Source organism: Electrophorus electricus, chromosome 17, assembly GCF_041902795.1.
Source record: "Electrophorus electricus isolate QZ-2024a chromosome 17, ASM4190279v1, whole genome shotgun sequence".
Lineage (NCBI taxonomy): Eukaryota > Metazoa > Chordata > Actinopteri > Gymnotiformes > Gymnotidae > Electrophorus > Electrophorus electricus.
The window spans coordinates 17,486,598-17,502,727 of record NC_137513.1 but is presented as its reverse complement, the minus strand read 5'-3'; the positions used below and the strand labels follow the sequence as shown (position 1 = coordinate 17,502,727).

The following is a 16,130-nucleotide window of genomic DNA, read 5'->3' as shown; positions in this document are numbered from 1 at the left end:
CTTCACTAGTTCAGGGGGTGTAGGGTAGGTCAGGTACTGGAGATAGATGCGGCATGGCATAATGAATCTCCCTACCAACTTGTCTGTCATACTCACTCGGAGTCGCCTTATGTGAGGGCAATACCAGGGGCCTCCCATCCTTGAGCATGGAGAGCAGTCTTGATATAATCCAACTCCGCCTCAGGGAGTAATCCGGCAGCCCTCGTTGTGAGGCATGAGGGTTGCTGAACCGAAGAGGACAGACCGAAGCCCTCCCACTGCACTCTCTTAATTGGGTCGGTTATTCTGTAACGATTTCCCTAACGGAACAAGCACGAGGCCAAATGCATGTGCAGGGGGCAGTTTATTAACATGGGAAATACAAACAAACTGAGACGAGGAGAAAGCATTGAGACAAAATGATACACAAACTAAGTAATGGTGACAACAGTACAGGGAGCGTAACATAGACTTGACAGAGGGAACATGACTTACCAAAATAACCAACAAAGTAGAATGAAAATGTAGGTGGCTGAGGTCCAAGGGAATTTCCAACCAAAAATATTTTACTTTCTAATAGATACAAACATTAGAGTCAGAGTTACCATACACCCTAGAAATCCCCTTTGCAGAAGGTAAAAAAACCCCTAGGCAACTACAATGCACCATAGCATTCATTCAGGAGTAAGTAGTCTATGAGTTATTAAGTGAATGGGGTGAAGAGCTGACCCAAAAATCTGTCGATGTGTGTCAAGTGCTTTGGAGTAAGTACTGGACAGTAATGTTAAGGGAAGAGCAAAAATCACTTTTTTCAAGTATACAAATCCTTTCTGATCATTTCTTTGGTGAAAAATGTTGATGCGTAGGTGGAAAAGGGCCCATGTGTACAAAAGTGTTTCAAATCCTCTGACAGGACTAAACTGGGAAGAGTAGAGGTTTGTCCTCCATGAATCTTGAAGGTTGTTGGGGCCAGCCAGGCCTTACTTGAAGCTTGAAGGGCTTGAGCTGCAGATCTGATAGAAGGGAACAAGTCCAATAAATCCATCATTCCATATTCCCAATCCATATGCATCTTAAAAATGAGACCTTTTACACACTGCTGCCAGGAAAATTACATGGGCACACATGCAGTCCCAGTTGGTCCCTCCTAGAGTCCATGTTTCCATGGTCTCCCTGTCTTGTGCATTGTTTTGGTTCCAGTACTTAGTTTCTTTTTCTTCACCCCTCATTTGGTTTTCCACACCTGTCATTACTTTCTTATTTCTAGCCTTGTTAAATTTATGTATTTAAATCCTGTCTTGTTCTCTGTATCTGGGCTGTTCATTGTATATAAATTTGTATGTCTCTGAAAGCCCATATTTGTCTTGTAAGCCTAGCTGTTTGAAAGTTGAACTGTTGTTTTGATTATCCAAGTTTATGTAATTCATAGCCTGTATGTTATTCTTAGTCTGTGTTTATTCTAGCCTTCATGTTTCTTAGTCTCTGACTTCTTCCTAGCCTCTGTTATAGCCTCCTTCCCCTGTTTGCCTTCGTGTGCTTTGTGTGTGTTTGTCATGTATTCTTGGACTCTCTATTCTGGTTCAGTGACCCTGGACTACTCTGAAGACTACGACTCTGGATTTGCCCCTAATAAATCTTGCTCTTCTCCGCGCATGCATCCGCCTCCTTACCGCTCACTATTACACATGCTTTGTCCATGCATCACTCGGTTTAGCTAAATATATCAAGGCATAATCTGTGTCAGGGAATATTTTTATATTCTACATCTGATTTCAGAATAAACTTTCTTTGTCTTCACTGTTTTTTACGTAGGTTAGGTTTCACTTCCACTTTCTGAATAACTGAAAAATCATACACTCTTTTTTAGTCCCATGGTCACAGCTATTTAAGCAGTACATTTGTGGATGTTATAAGACCAGATTCACTATCTGATTTGTTAATGTTTGCAGCAGACTAATGTTCTAAGGAAGACGGCAAGAATTTACAAACCAATTTAGTGTGCAGTGAGACATGAACAACTATTATAAGCAATTTTGCTAATATGGTTATGGTATTTAAATAAATTTCCATTTCAAAGAAAGTGTTGAAGATTTTGAGCCAGTGCGTCAGAATTTATACTTGCTATTTCCTATTGAAGGCATGGATCTTTGACTTGAGTTTGAGTGACTGAACATCTTACAGCTCATATAAGGCCAAGATGAGGGGGGGAAAAAGAATAAAATTAAAATTAAAACGGATACTGTAGATTAAGAACAACTTTAATAATTCTGACATGTGGAAGAGCATTTAGGACTACAAACCAAACAACAGCACCCTTTCATTCAGTGACATCGGGCATCATCTGCATATTCAATATGTTTTCACAAGTAAACTTTCACGGCCCGAGTGCTGCAGGGCAAGGCGCAGTACACACACACTCCCTCAACGGAGACAGACATTTATTGAAAAACACGGAAGACAAAGGCACTCATATATAATATCAACGGTGAACATGAATACACATACAACTAACATTAACGATGTGAACATATAACAAAGACACCATGAACATGTTCAATAACCGACAACAAACCACACGCCCACAGCGGTTTAAGTACACACAAACATTACCCGACTAAACCATGTGCAGGTACGAGCTAGGTACACAGGTGTAGTGTACAAACAAGACGATTAAGTCCCACTGCATGCGGTGGGCCGTACTAAGTGACTAGTGGGGAGGGGACCATTCCGTGACACAAACTTGCCTTGTCGTCACTATATTTTCAGAGGATGAAGTTTTCCTTCCTCTTTCTGACTGATGACAAATGTTAGACAATCTTTACCTCAATCTAATGTTCACACCTATTTATGGAGTAAATTTGTGGATTTGCTATGCTGACTGTTAATGTTTGCGGCAGGCTAATGTTCAAAGGAGGAAGGTAAGAAATTACAAATCAATTTAGTGTGCAGTGATACAGGGACAACTATTATAAGTATTTTTACTAATTTTACTGGTTATGGTGTTTAACTGCATTTCCATTTCAAAGAAGATTTTGGTCCAGTGCTCCAGACTTGGTAGAATGAGCAAAAGAATGTTTTGCGCTGGTTTCCTGTTTACTAAGTTTGGTAACAGAGGTAATATCTGGTTTCTGAGGGTTCTACTAAGGCTTTTTGTCATTTGGTAGAGGTTGGTAGATTGGATCAATATCAATGGCTTGTTTATTGAATTTTCAGTAGAGAACCATGCTTCAAAAACCTCTCTTTCTTTCCTTGCCCTTGCTCCCGTTATAATTTTTGATGTGTCCCAGTTGAACTTATGCCCTTCGTAGTCTTCATGTACTGAAATTAAGGAGAGTGGATTGTGTCTTCTAGTGGCCAACTGATGTTCATATAATCTTGTTGATAATTTTCTCCCGGTTTGACCCACATACTTTTGGTCACAGTTGTTGCATTGGATTTTTATAGATAACATTAGGTTTTTCCTCTTTTATTGGTTATCCTTTTGGTTTTGACAGTGTCATTCTTATGGTTTTAATTGGTTCGTGTGCAACCGTGATTCCATTTTGGCGTAATAACAGCACTGGCATCTCTGAAATGTTTTGTATGTATGGCAGGGCATTTGTGACAAGGATGTCCAAAATGCGAGATTGTTCTCTTTTTGGGTTTCCATCATGAATTGGATTTCAGCGAACGTGTTAAGTAATTAATGTGTATAAGATGTCCAACATGTTTGCTGAATTATCTAATCTAATCACTGAATACTTTAGATGTTTTGTATTCAGACCAATTCTTTAAGTTTAGCCACACATTAAGACCACAAGATCACTAGCAGTAAAAGCAGGACAGAACAAACTGTAGATATATTGTATCATATCTCTGTAGATATATTGTATCATATTACTGGCAAATCCAGCTGACATTTGATTATATGTTTTTCCATTAACATGATCAGCAATAATATTAACATATCCATTGTGAAGTCAGGAGGTCTCTTTGTCTGCCCTCATTTGGTCTGAGAAGATGGCAAGGCTTCTAATTTTCCATATCATCTTTCATGGTACAGTGTGACTTTTTCTTACTGTTTATGCAGTGCATAAGAAAAGGGTCTTGCTCATAGTATTTGTCTATAATGTAGCAGACATGGTAGCCTATGTAAATACAACATTAGTTATATTTACTTGAAACTAATTTACTCCATTCATTTTACCAAATTGATCTGATTTCAGAGAATCTGTGACATGGATTCAAACTTTACAGAAAGTACAAACTGCATTTAGTAATTATAAAAACCTTATATTCCAGCTATCACAAGAATCTAAAACCATGTTTTTTTTTTAAAGTCAAATCATGGTATTAACCTAGACAGCAATACAGTATGATGAAATTTATACAATGTTTTAGTTATATAAATTGTTTCCTTGTAAATGACTTTTGCTTTTGTAAATGACTTTTGTAAATTAAATCCTTTATAACTCTCTTTTATTTTTAATTTTGCTACACAGACATCCTGTTTAGTGGTACCTGGACCTGGATAGTCAGAATGCCCAGTAGTATTCAGGGCTTGTCAGGTTCCTGCCTGGTGATACCATGCTCATTTGATTACTCAAATTCAATTCCACACCCTGATCATATAGTGTGGTATGAATATGATAAATTCTATTATCCTGTAGTGTATGATGCTTGGAAAATTTCATCAGTAATGAATGAGTTCCGAGGAAAAACATTTTTATATAAGAAGTTGGATTACTGCATAGGAGAGGACTGCGTAAGGGACTGCAGTCTCTTGATTACGAATCTCAAACTAATCCACAATGGAAGAAGAATATACGCTTGGATTGACCCAGATAATATTGGGAAACATACTTACAGATTCTTTGATGTCACGTCTAGAATATTTGTCAAAAGTAAGTGTTCTATCCTCTCAGATCTCTATGATATTCTCATCTGTTTGTCAACAATATTTAGCAGTAAATGAACCACGGCTAGGCAAAGATGTAAAAAAGCTTTTCCTGCGGTCTACAGTTTCAGGGCTAAGTGGGGAGTTTCCTGCACCTAAAGTGTTGGATTTTCCTTTGCACTGCTAATGGATAATTGTCCCTGTTGCAGCATCAGCAGAGAAGCCCATTATTCAGATTTTGGGAGGTAACCAAATTGGGGACCTCATCAGTGTTCAGTGTTCCACATACCATTCCTGTCCTTACCAGTCTCCCACTCTGAGCCTGAGTGGGTTGGAAAACAAAAAAGGTTTAAATGATCACATGGAGACAATTTACCGTAATGATGGCAAATGGGAAACCATACTAACGCGTAAAGGAGTTGTTCAGTCTGTAAGCCAGACAGTTCGCTGCAATGTCAGACACCAGGGTGGCCTTTCTGAATCAGCTACCAAAACACATAAAGCATCATGTAAGTGACATACCTACATACTACTTTTCTGAGCTGTTAAAAGAAAAGCATTGTGTTATGCGTGAAAAGGTTCTGAACATTGGTGTGATACCTTCTTCTGATTTGTTTGTTTTCAGTGTCCTGTACATTTGATTTTTGAGTCACAAATTTACATGTCGGTCTCTTTCGTGCTATTATTAGTGAGTAATAATGTCACTATATTTCACAGGTGCCATTTACCAACCTCAAATTACTCCTGATGCAAACACAGAGTTTCTTGAGGGTGTGGAAACAGAGATCCTTTGCTCAGTAATGTACATTTGCCCAGAAAACCGGCCTTACATCACATGGAAAGGTGTAGAGATCCCAGCCAGCATGTTCTTTGTTAAAGATGAGACTAGATCCATATTAAAATTTATGGCTAAGGCAAGTGACCAAGGAAAGGTCATTACCTGCCAAGCAGAATTTAAAGGAAATGTTCAAAGTGCCAGTATTACTTTAAGAATAAAACGTGAGTTGTTGTTGTTTTTTTTAAAATCACCCCTACCCCTGTGTCCTTTCATTCACTAAAAGTTTATATGTGTGTGTCCTGTCATTTGTACTTCTTGGACCGGAAGCATTCTGAACCTTTATGTGTAATTTTCTTTGAAGGCTCAATGTTTTCCCGAGACTGGACTTTCTCAATGCCTAAAGCTATCACAGGGCTCCCAGGTTCCTGTGTGGTCATACCTTGCAGTTTTGACTTCAAAACATCCCAACCCAAGAATGTCAAAGTGAAGTGGTACAAATTTTCCAGTACAGAGTACCCCTTAGTGTATGGTGAATCAACACAGAATATCATTGGCAGCTTTAGAGATAAGACAAGTTTGTTTGGAGCTCCAAATGAGGGAAACTGCAGCCTGAAGATCCAGCCTCTTGAAAAGCAACATAATCAGGAGCGACTATATCCCTGGATGGACCCAAACTCTATTGAAACATACCACAGAGAGAAGTATGAAGATGTAACCATTACCCTTGCAGTGTCAGGTAAAGCTCAGTGCTTTTACTGGTTATATTTTCTTGGTTATAAAAAATTGTGACAATGTGTATGCAATTATGTATTAGGTCATAATGCAGGTACTGCATAGAAGTGTAAAACCATGTTTCAGCGTTCTAACGTGTTTGATCTAGTACAACATGCATTATTTATGCTTTATTAAACCTACTTAATATTAATTAAATCTTAATAATAATTGACAAAATAGCAGGGAACCACCATGGCAAAAATAATATCTAAGATAATGTACTGTGATAACCCAGTACTTAAAAAGAATTGCATCTGCTCATTATGTAATGAAGCAATTATCCAAATTTTGACATGCACATTATTAATGTATTAATACATTTAATAAAACTATCTTGGTACAAGATTTCATCAAGCTGTTTATATCTACATATAAATTATGTACAAGGTAGCAGTAGGTTACCTTGGTTTAAATGTTTCATATTGTGACATATTGACACACAAGCATTCCCCCCCCCCCCCCCCCCCCAGCTACTTGATGTATAAACTGTTTCTTTGAGTTAAACATCATTTGGACTCCACAGTCTGTGAAATTCCTGTCTTTATTATTAAAATAATTTGATACTTGTGGTCATTTCAATAAATCTTTCAGTGAGCTTGAAATAGTCTGAGCTTAAACATTAATTATGCAGGGTTTTATTATTCATACACTAACAGTATTTCAACTTGAGTTTGGCCTTTGAATACTCAGCAATAAATGATATTTTTTATTTACAGATGTTATTGAGAAACCACAGGTAGACATTATTGGCATACCCAAGGTTGGAGAGCAGATCACTTTGTCCTGCAGTGTGTCACACACCTGTCCTCCTACTCCACCAACATTAAAACTCAATATCTCCCGTGGGACTGAAAGTCTCATGCACATACCCTTAAGTGAAGGCAAATGGAAGACAGTGAAAGAGGCTACATGGGATGTCCAGGAGGATGATAATTCTGTTTCTTGCACTGTTAGTTACCCAAGTGGACAGACCTCTAAGGCTGAAGTCAGTCTTAACCCTTTATGTGAGTCTGGCACTGAAGGCATTGCTTGTCATGGCCTAGCTGTTCATTTTAGTTTCTTCAATTAACTTTCACTGTTTTCTTAGGTGATTTTGATAGTCCAAAAATAAGTCCAAGAGAAGATGAGACCATGGAGGGAATTGAGAAGATTTTTAATTGTTCTGTGCAACACACATGCGAAAAACAGAAGCCAATTATCACCTGGAACTACCAACATATGGAATATTCTGCTGAAACACAACAGATTTCCTCCAAAACTTGGAAAACTGTTTCTGTATTAAAATTCAAAGCATCAAGAGATGACCATGGAAAGAAACTGATATGCACAGCTCAATCTGTAGATGGACAGAAGGTGGATTCTGTTGATTTAAAAGTGAAAAGTAAGTTTATTTTCATCTTTTAGATTACCCAGAAAGACAAGAGTATTATGTTTATTATTACCCAGACATGTGCAGTAAATCATCTTTAATATAATTTTGCAAATTTGTGGAAAGTTCGAAATAGTATTTGTGATTCAGTTATGTTCTTGCATAGTTCATTTTGAGGTATGAGTAGACATTCCTAGCTAATTTTATCACAAGATGTTACCATATGAATGCTGGGAGTGAAACTTTAAAACATTCCAGTTATTTGACAGTAAATACTGTCTCTTTTAATAAAGGAGGAAGGAGTTCGGTGGACTGGACTTATTCCATGCCAATCAAGATCAAAGGTCTCCGGGGTTCTTGCATGGTCATCCCCTGCACATTTGACTTCAAAACCACACAGCCAGGTAACATCATAGTGAAATGGTACCTGGACTCCAGTAGAGGCTATCCTTTAGTGTATGCACAAAATGGTGAGAATATTGTTGGCAAGTACCATGGGAAAACAAAACTGTATGGATTGCCGAGTGAAAGAAACTGCAGTCTGGAGATCAACACACTTGAGCTGGATCATAACGGGGATAGGCTATATCCATGGATGGATCCAAAACCAGTTGAGGCATTCCACAAGGAGAACTATGACAGTTCTGTGGAAATTCAAGTAACAGGTACTGGAACTAATTAGAAAGATGAAACACAATTTATATTACAAATGACAATTTATAGTTTACTTTTCATTTGTATTAACCACATGTGTCTGAATTTTGACAGCACAAGCAGATAAACCGAAATTGAGCATCACCGGCATACCCAGGGTGGGAGAGCAAATTACGGTGTCCTGCAGTGTATACCATACCTGTCCATCCAGTCCCCCAAATCTGTTGCTGGGAGAAGTGCCACTAAATATCAGAACTGTGCACACTCCAATGCAGAATGGCTTGTGGGAATTCATCAGGCATTACACGTTTAGCATAAGAGAAGATGATCACCATGTTACATGCAAAGCCACATTCCAAGGCGGGCAGATATCAGAAGCTCAAATCAGTCTCAATGCTCAATGTAAGCAGGAAATCAAAAGTGAAAAATAAGGCTGCAGCTTGATCTGTATTTTCAGATTCCTCTGTTTTTTTAAATAACTGTACATCATCTTTATTGTTCTTGCTTTAACACTCTCACACCTGATGCCCCACAAATATTCTTTACAAACTATCCTAAACTGCTATACAGCATCAGGTATCATCAAACACCAGTGCAATATCACCCACAATATAGTGACAGCCAAGTGTGATCTATGGGCGAGAGTTATCATTCAATTTGCCACTATTTAAGTTAAAAAGTATTTTAGCCTTTTATTGTTTCCATTTTCCCCCCAGTAATTTTCACTGATACAAATTCTTCAACTAACATTTCAGGTATCCATAAAGATATAATCATTGATCCAGAGGAGGCTGATGTCATAGAAGGTTTTGGAAAGAACTTCACCTGCACCGTTTTCCATTCTTGCAAGAAAGAACCTCCAACGATTTCCTGGAACTATAAAGACATGCCAGAGACTTCAGGGATCAAAAAATATGGGCTTAGCTGGACCACATATTCTAATATATTATTTTTAGCCTCAATGGAGGATCATGGCAAGAAACTCATCTGCACTGCAAAGTTTCCTGATGTACAGATCACAGCTTCTGTTGTTTTACAGGTTTTAAGTGAGTGACAGCAAATTTTAAAGGAGTAAAAACATTTATCCATCATGTGTCCATCTACCTCATCATATCACCTGTGCACTTTGTTCACTTGCAGAGTATGAGCCCAAAGATGTGGATCCATTTGAGAATGACAGTATGCTTTTCCTATTGCTATTCCTATTGCCACACATAATAACAGTTTAAAATAGAAAAAGTGTTCTCAGTATAAAAGACTTATGAATTGCTTCTGTTTAAAAATGTAAATGTCTAGATTTTTAAAGTCTTTTGTACTATTTTCTATTTCAGCTGTCCACGTTTTGGAGGCAAACGTGTTTCCCAGAATCAGTGCTTTGACGCGCTCTTGTGTAGTGATTCCATGTAGTTTTAAGACGGGTGACGAGCCTCTTACCCGCCTCCGTAGCCTGTGGATCACCAGGAAGGGGGAGTATGTTTTCCACACTGGACAGAGCAATGTTCTGGACAATTTTAAGGGTCGCACACAGCTCCTCGGGAATCCAGACGAGCAAAACTGCACCTTGGAGATAGACAATGTCCAACCGCATGATAATGGGCCCTTCTGCTTTCGTGCCGAGAGAGGAAATGACAAGTACAGGTTTAATCACAGCTGTGTATTTATCTCCATGAAAGGTGAGAATCAACAAAGTCAGCAATGACTTTGCATCTTGAAAAATTCATCATGTTATTTATATTTTAAGAACTGTTAGTGGCACGGAATTTAGTTGCTTCCATGACTATTATAAACCCTATACAGGACATGATCAAGAAACATGTTTTAATGGCTATGCTTCTCTTTGTACGCAGCGTCTCCTAACAAGCCTGTGATATCGGATCTCCCTGAGGAGATGGAACCAGGCAAACGATTCAAAATACAGTGTTCCATAACCCATACATGCTCCTCGCACCCCCCGACAATCACATGGAATGTTCCCGCTGCCAGGGAAGTGATGAGCCACACGGACATAGGTGCAGGTCAATGGGAGACAACCTCCACCATTACTTTCATACCGACAGGTTATGAAAAGGAAGAAAACCTCATTTGCAGTGCCTTATTTTGGAGAGGAAAGAAACAAGAAAGTGTTACCTACCTGAGTGTGAAGAGTGAGTGTGGAGCAAATATGTGAAGCTTCGGGCTTATTGAGGAGTTGTTTGGAAGAATGCTGTTACAGAGTGGTGACAAGACCATGCATGTTCTTTTTAGGATATGAGGGGCTTGGAATGGACACCATAGGACCTTATATCATTGTACCTCTGTTGCTTCTTTGCATCATCGCTGGAATTCTGTTCATTATTTATAAGAGAAGGAGAAGAAAGTAAGTTTTTTTTATTCTCTGTGTAATAATGTTTTTGTTTTTTTTACATATGCAGAATTTTGACACTCTTTTCCTACTTTACTGAATTATAGACAGACATCTTCCACAACTGAAAAGAGGCAAGCATTTTTCCCTTTTTAAAATATTTTGCTTGTAGACATTAGATTCGCAATCAAGTTAATGATTCCCCCCCATCCCCACCCCACTTGTATTTTTTAACAGGGCATCATTGTGGAACCAATTTTCGAGGTCAGATGATAATGTACTTAACTACAAAAAGTTGGTCATATGCTCATACACTGGTAATAAATGATATAGAATGGCTATTAAAACATCTATTGCAAGGAGGTTATTTCAGTTTAAGATTGTTTTTACATACAATTATTTGAGAATACCCAGAATTATTGATAGCCTCATGTAGAAATATTATTGGATAAAATGCTCAGCAAAAAGAGAGTATGACATTATGACTCATATGACTAATAAATAAAAGTCTTCATTCTAAATGACATTCTCTACAAAAGGAGATTTGATGGAGGTGCAAGATGGATAAACTCTGTCAGGTAAGTACTTATGAATGTAATTCTGAATGCTTTGAATGATTTTTGAATTATAGATTTTGCATTTGAATCCTAACAGTTACTTGAACAAGACCATTCAAATACTGTTCTTATGATACACAGTAAACCCAGTAGGCCACCAAAACCTGAAAAAAGGTAAATACAATTTTTTTTAAAAAACTAATGCACTTGAGTACCTGGAATAAAGCAAAAATAAAGCACTTCAAATACCTCCAGCACAATAACCTGAATGTATTCTATCCCGTCGGAGTAGGCGCAGTTTATGGAACAGATTTTCAAGGTGATTTTCTTTTATATTATTCAGTTTCCACTTTCTATTATTATTGCACAGGAAAATATTTGAACAAAATTTGAATTCCATTAGAAAATCTGTTATTTTCTAACCTCAGGAAAGATCCTCTCAACAGTTCAGATGTAAGAATGGAGTGCATGTAAGTGATGCATCAATAACGCTATAATTACATATCTACAATGGGGCAGTTTGTCTGACCCGATCCACCCATGTAGAGCACATCTGAGTCCACTGGCATAATCAAATGGTGTCTGTCTTCAAACAATTGATGACCTATATCACGTGAACTCCTGCTCAGTTAGAATGAAGACCTGTACACACCCTAACCTTTTGGGAATAAGATTTTCGACTTCTGACCTAATGCATTCAGCTGTCAGCCAGATCTAAATACAACTACTTTAGTATCTGTGTAATGACTGTCCTTGTGTGGGAACCCAGTTTTCACATAAACAATATAAGTTTCTTTGTAACATTGATTAGAACACTGTATGAATATCTCTATACTTGAAACTGTAATAAGGAATGAATGATGAGAAAATGAGGAGAAAATAGTCAAATGTTTTTATTTCACAAATATTTGCCAATGTTTTAGACAAATTCAAACACATTTCTTTATATCCAGTGGAAGTTGTGCAGCAGGTCATCTCTGTGTAGACAGGGAGTCAATGAACATGGAATTTTTGTCTTCAGGTTAAACAATACAAGTACAGGGGATAGAAGCTCAGGATTCTCCAAACCTCGCTTTCCATCACCAAAAAGGTAAAGTGGCTATTCATGATTAGGCTTTGCCCTTTTCCGAAGTCAGGGAAGGTTGTTAAGAACAAGACTTAAAATAGTTCAGTGTAGATTTAAAAATTATGAGGTACCCTGTTATAATGCAACAGTTGTAATTGCTAATGGTATTGTCCATTTATAGATTATGTAAAAATATAAAACAGGAAACCACACCCCAAAAATCAGCCAATCATTGCAGCTGCACTTAGTTTAAAACCACTCATTCATATCAATCTATTACAACTTCACATTCTCATTTGTCTGTCACACCACACCACACTCCATATCAGCATGAGCATCTGTGACACTAAGTAGAAAGTATTGTTGCAGGTGCAGTGGTTTAACAAACAATCTCTGTCTGTGTGTGTGTGTGTGTGTGTGTGTGTGGGGGGGGGGGGGGGGGGTTTCTGTCTCTATTTTAAACTATGCATCATAGTTTACCAAAATCTTACTGCAAAGGTGGACATTCAGCGGTAAGTAACGTATGAAAAAAAAAAAAATAAATTTTACACTCTACCAATTATCTTATAAACACTACCAAATATACTGCGACACTCAATTGAACTATTTTATTTACGCAGCTCACTTGGCTGTACCTTCACCTTTAATTTTCACTTGGTCATGATTTAGCTGAGATAACTCTGTAAAGGTAGAGCTACTGATTTTACTAGAAGTTTCACTGTCTTGTCCTCAAACTTCTCTACAGCATCATTATGATAATGATGATTACACAAACACTGCTGATCTCAATATTTATGGAAATATCTGATGAAGGATTGAAAAGTCTATGAAGGACAAAGAAGTGCATACTTACGTTTTTGTCATCAGAAAGGATCCAAAAATTTCATTTCTGGCCTAATGTAAACACAACTACCACCCCCTAAAAGATCTGATTTCTGTTTGATTGCTGACAGCTGATTATATTTGTAATGATTAATGTATTGATGAATACAGTCAATTTCAGTGCACTGATATTTGACATATCTCTAGGAATTTATATGAATGCAGCACATGGTTTTGTACAGAACAGAGTTTTAAAATTATTTTAAAGCTCCACTCAGATCTGTCAGATGATTTTTAAGTATGTCCACACCGGAAAAATGTGAACATCGGTAATGTCAAAATAATGTCCACACTCAAATGGACAGTTCAGTGTATTGTTTACCAGAGACTAATCAACTCTGGCCATTGAATTAACTTTAGTGCTTCATGAGCTGTATAAGACCTATTAGTATGTATCTAATTTACTTTATTTGGACAGCTTACTTTTTAATATAATGGTGTTATTAACTCTGTTTATAAATTACTATCTGCATTTTTTTACTACTTTCATAGGTTACTCACCACTGTGTAAACATTTAGGACTAATTATTTTCTGAACTCCTTTTTTTCTTTTTGCTTATAATACAACAGTATGCTTTGACTCATTTGACTTGTAATTTCTTATATTGTTAGTGAACAATTTAATGATTGTATAAAATGTTATTTTCTGCTTAAAATTGCTTTTTTAAATGAAGAAACAATAAAGCAAAAAGTATACAGTATATAAATTACTGAAACCTTTCATCTCAGAGTCAAATGTATCTTTCTCTCTCTCACACACACACACACATAAAATATATATATATATATATATATATATATATATATGAGCAAAATAAATCTTCAATGTTAATTTCAATAGGGTATCACTTCCAAGAATAACATATTGGCAGTGGGGTAATGTTTACACAATATTAGCATAAAAAGTCACACTCAACAGGTAAAAACAAGAGTTTAAAAAATTTAAAACGTGAACAAATGACATCACCCTCATTCCTTCCCATCCCCACATTTCTCTCATCCACTGCCTGACTGGATACCTCAGCTGTGTTTTGAGCGGACTTAGAAGAATCAAAAATGTCATCTCAGAAAGTAATTTGTTTTGTGTCACACGTTTGACCTGACAGTATTCGATTTTGACAGAATGAGTGGACTTCGGCACGTGTTGTCTTGGATTAGGACGTGGCGTTATAGTGCAGATGACTGTGAAGCCATTTATTTCATCTTCCTCCCCGCCACTCTCCGAATCCCAGTTCATGTTTGTGACAGCAGGTTTAGAGCGTCAGCACCAAGATTTGATTTCATAATCTTCCTTACCACTTTGCACACTCTGAAAGAAAGGCACACTCTTAGGTTACTTTTCTCTACACAGCTGCCACTGATCTAACGTTATGTGCAATTGTGAATGTTAAAACGCCCCCATGTGGTCAAACAATTTTTTTAATGTAAATAAACAGTAATGTGTTTCCTACATATTTAAAGTATATTCTAGTCTGGCACAACTATACTTAATTGTTAGATCAACTGTTAATTGTTCCAGTTAACATGAAATTACCTTTCATTTGGACCACTGCGATTCTTGAACTGGAAGGTAACAGTTTATAGTGTATGGGGTTGGAATATCCTCTACGCATGCAGTTTCTTCTACAAAGTCAGTGACATGGGATATGATGGCATTAAAGCCTGAGGTCTCTTGGGAACAAATGTCAATCTTGAAGACATCATCCCATCTGTAGAGTACTTGTAGGGCGAGGAACTACAGTTCTGAAAGAAAACTATTTGCTCAGGGTGCATCCAACACTGTGGGCGCGCACGTGTGCTTTGAAAGTGAATACCTTTCCCAAATTATAATTCTTAGAAACACCATAGTCCATTAGATTAAAATGCCTTTATTACTATTAAAGCCATACATTCAGTCATTCGTGTCCAAACATTTGACCACATGTATAACTTGCGGCCCGGCACAGCTCTCCGTCCAAAATGAAACGGAACAGTTTAAACAATAGAAACAATGCCACCTGGTGACTACTTTTAAACATTGGAATCGTTTCCCCCCCCAACCGCTTTCTCGTGGTCGTCTATTGCTAAATGCTGGGGCAGCATAAAACGGCTATAAACAGGTTCATCCAAGGTGTTCAGTGGTAGCATGTGCTTCTCAAAACCATCCAAGAGTCCAAAAAAACAAAAAAAACAAACAAACCTTGAACATAGGAAATATAACCCAGAAATAATTATGTAGAGAAGTCCTCCTCACTTGCAGAGGATCCTCGAACGGAGTGAGCATTTGGCAAACACCGCCCTGCTCCAGCAGATCAGGAGAGCTATGGCCTAACCATTTCTGTGTCTGAGGTGGTCAGACCCTTTAGGGCAGTTAACCAAGGCACCTGATCCGGACGGCGTCCACTGGTGGACGCTTAGAACATGCGCCAACCAGCTGGCTGAAGTCTTCACCGAGGTCATTAACTTCTCGCACAGCTTCTCAAGTATTTGACATTCTTTAAAACTAAATTTCTTTATACCCAGTGGAAGAGGTGCAGCAGGTTAACATGGGACTTTTGTCCCGAGGACAGAGGTGCAAGGGCTAGAAACTCAGGATTCTCCAAACCCCACTTTCCATCACCAAAGTAGTAAAGCGGCTTTTCATGATTAGGCTTTGCCCTTTTCTGAAGCCAGGGAAGGTTGTTGGCAATCAAGAACAAGACTTAAAACCGTTTAGTATAGATTTAAAAATGATGAGGTACCCCGTTTTAAAGCAAAAGTTAACTGCTAATGATATTCCTTTGATTAAGTAAAATTATGAAACGGCAAACCAAACTCCAACAGACGTATTGCAACAGAACTTAAACCTAGTTGTAACGAGCTAGAGCGAACACAC

At 37.8% G+C, this 16,130-nt stretch overlaps 1 protein-coding gene across 6 annotated transcripts; it reads left to right on the top strand.

Moving 5' to 3' along the window:
- The first annotated feature begins 2,769 nt into the window (after window positions 1–2,769).
- Window positions 2,770–13,939, top strand: LOC113587700 (uncharacterized). 6 transcript variants are annotated; one of them, XM_027026486.3, is made up of 24 exons: window positions 2,770–2,897; window positions 3,911–4,015; window positions 4,461–4,862; window positions 5,065–5,364; window positions 5,573–5,854; window positions 5,995–6,369; window positions 7,124–7,411; window positions 7,495–7,788; window positions 8,070–8,441; window positions 8,545–8,832; window positions 9,186–9,476; window positions 9,571–9,609; window positions 9,762–10,103; window positions 10,278–10,574; window positions 10,675–10,786; window positions 10,879–10,905; window positions 11,009–11,035; window positions 11,311–11,349; window positions 11,470–11,502; window positions 11,621–11,647; window positions 11,757–11,798; window positions 12,350–12,418; window positions 12,870–12,906; window positions 13,140–13,939. In XM_027026486.3, the coding sequence occupies exons 2-24, from the start codon at window positions 3,979–3,981 to the stop codon at window positions 13,200–13,202; spliced, it is 4,083 nt and encodes a 1,360-aa protein (XP_026882287.2). In that variant the 5' UTR covers window positions 2,770–2,897; window positions 3,911–3,978; the 3' UTR covers window positions 13,203–13,939. The 6 variants fall into 6 exon arrangements, with proteins under 6 accessions (XP_026882287.2, XP_081556712.1, XP_081556710.1 ...); XM_081700586.1 differs by lacking the exon at window positions 8,545–8,832 and having other exon boundaries at window positions 8,070–8,180; XM_081700584.1 differs by lacking the exon at window positions 8,545–8,832.
- Window positions 13,940–16,130: the final 2,191 nt, after the last annotated feature.

Bases quoted from the DNA above. Each gene is read 5' to 3' on its own strand.
- LOC113587700 (XM_027026486.3), top strand. From the start codon at position 3,979: ATGGCAAGGCTTCTAATTTTCCATATCATCTTTCATG. The intron at 6,370-7,123 runs GTAAAGCTCAGT...TTTTATTTACAG, and splicing joins CATTACCCTTGCAGTGTCAG to ATGTTATTGAGAAACCACAG. The intron at 10,104-10,277 runs GTGAGAATCAAC...CTTTGTACGCAG, and splicing joins TGTATTTATCTCCATGAAAG to CGTCTCCTAACAAGCCTGTG.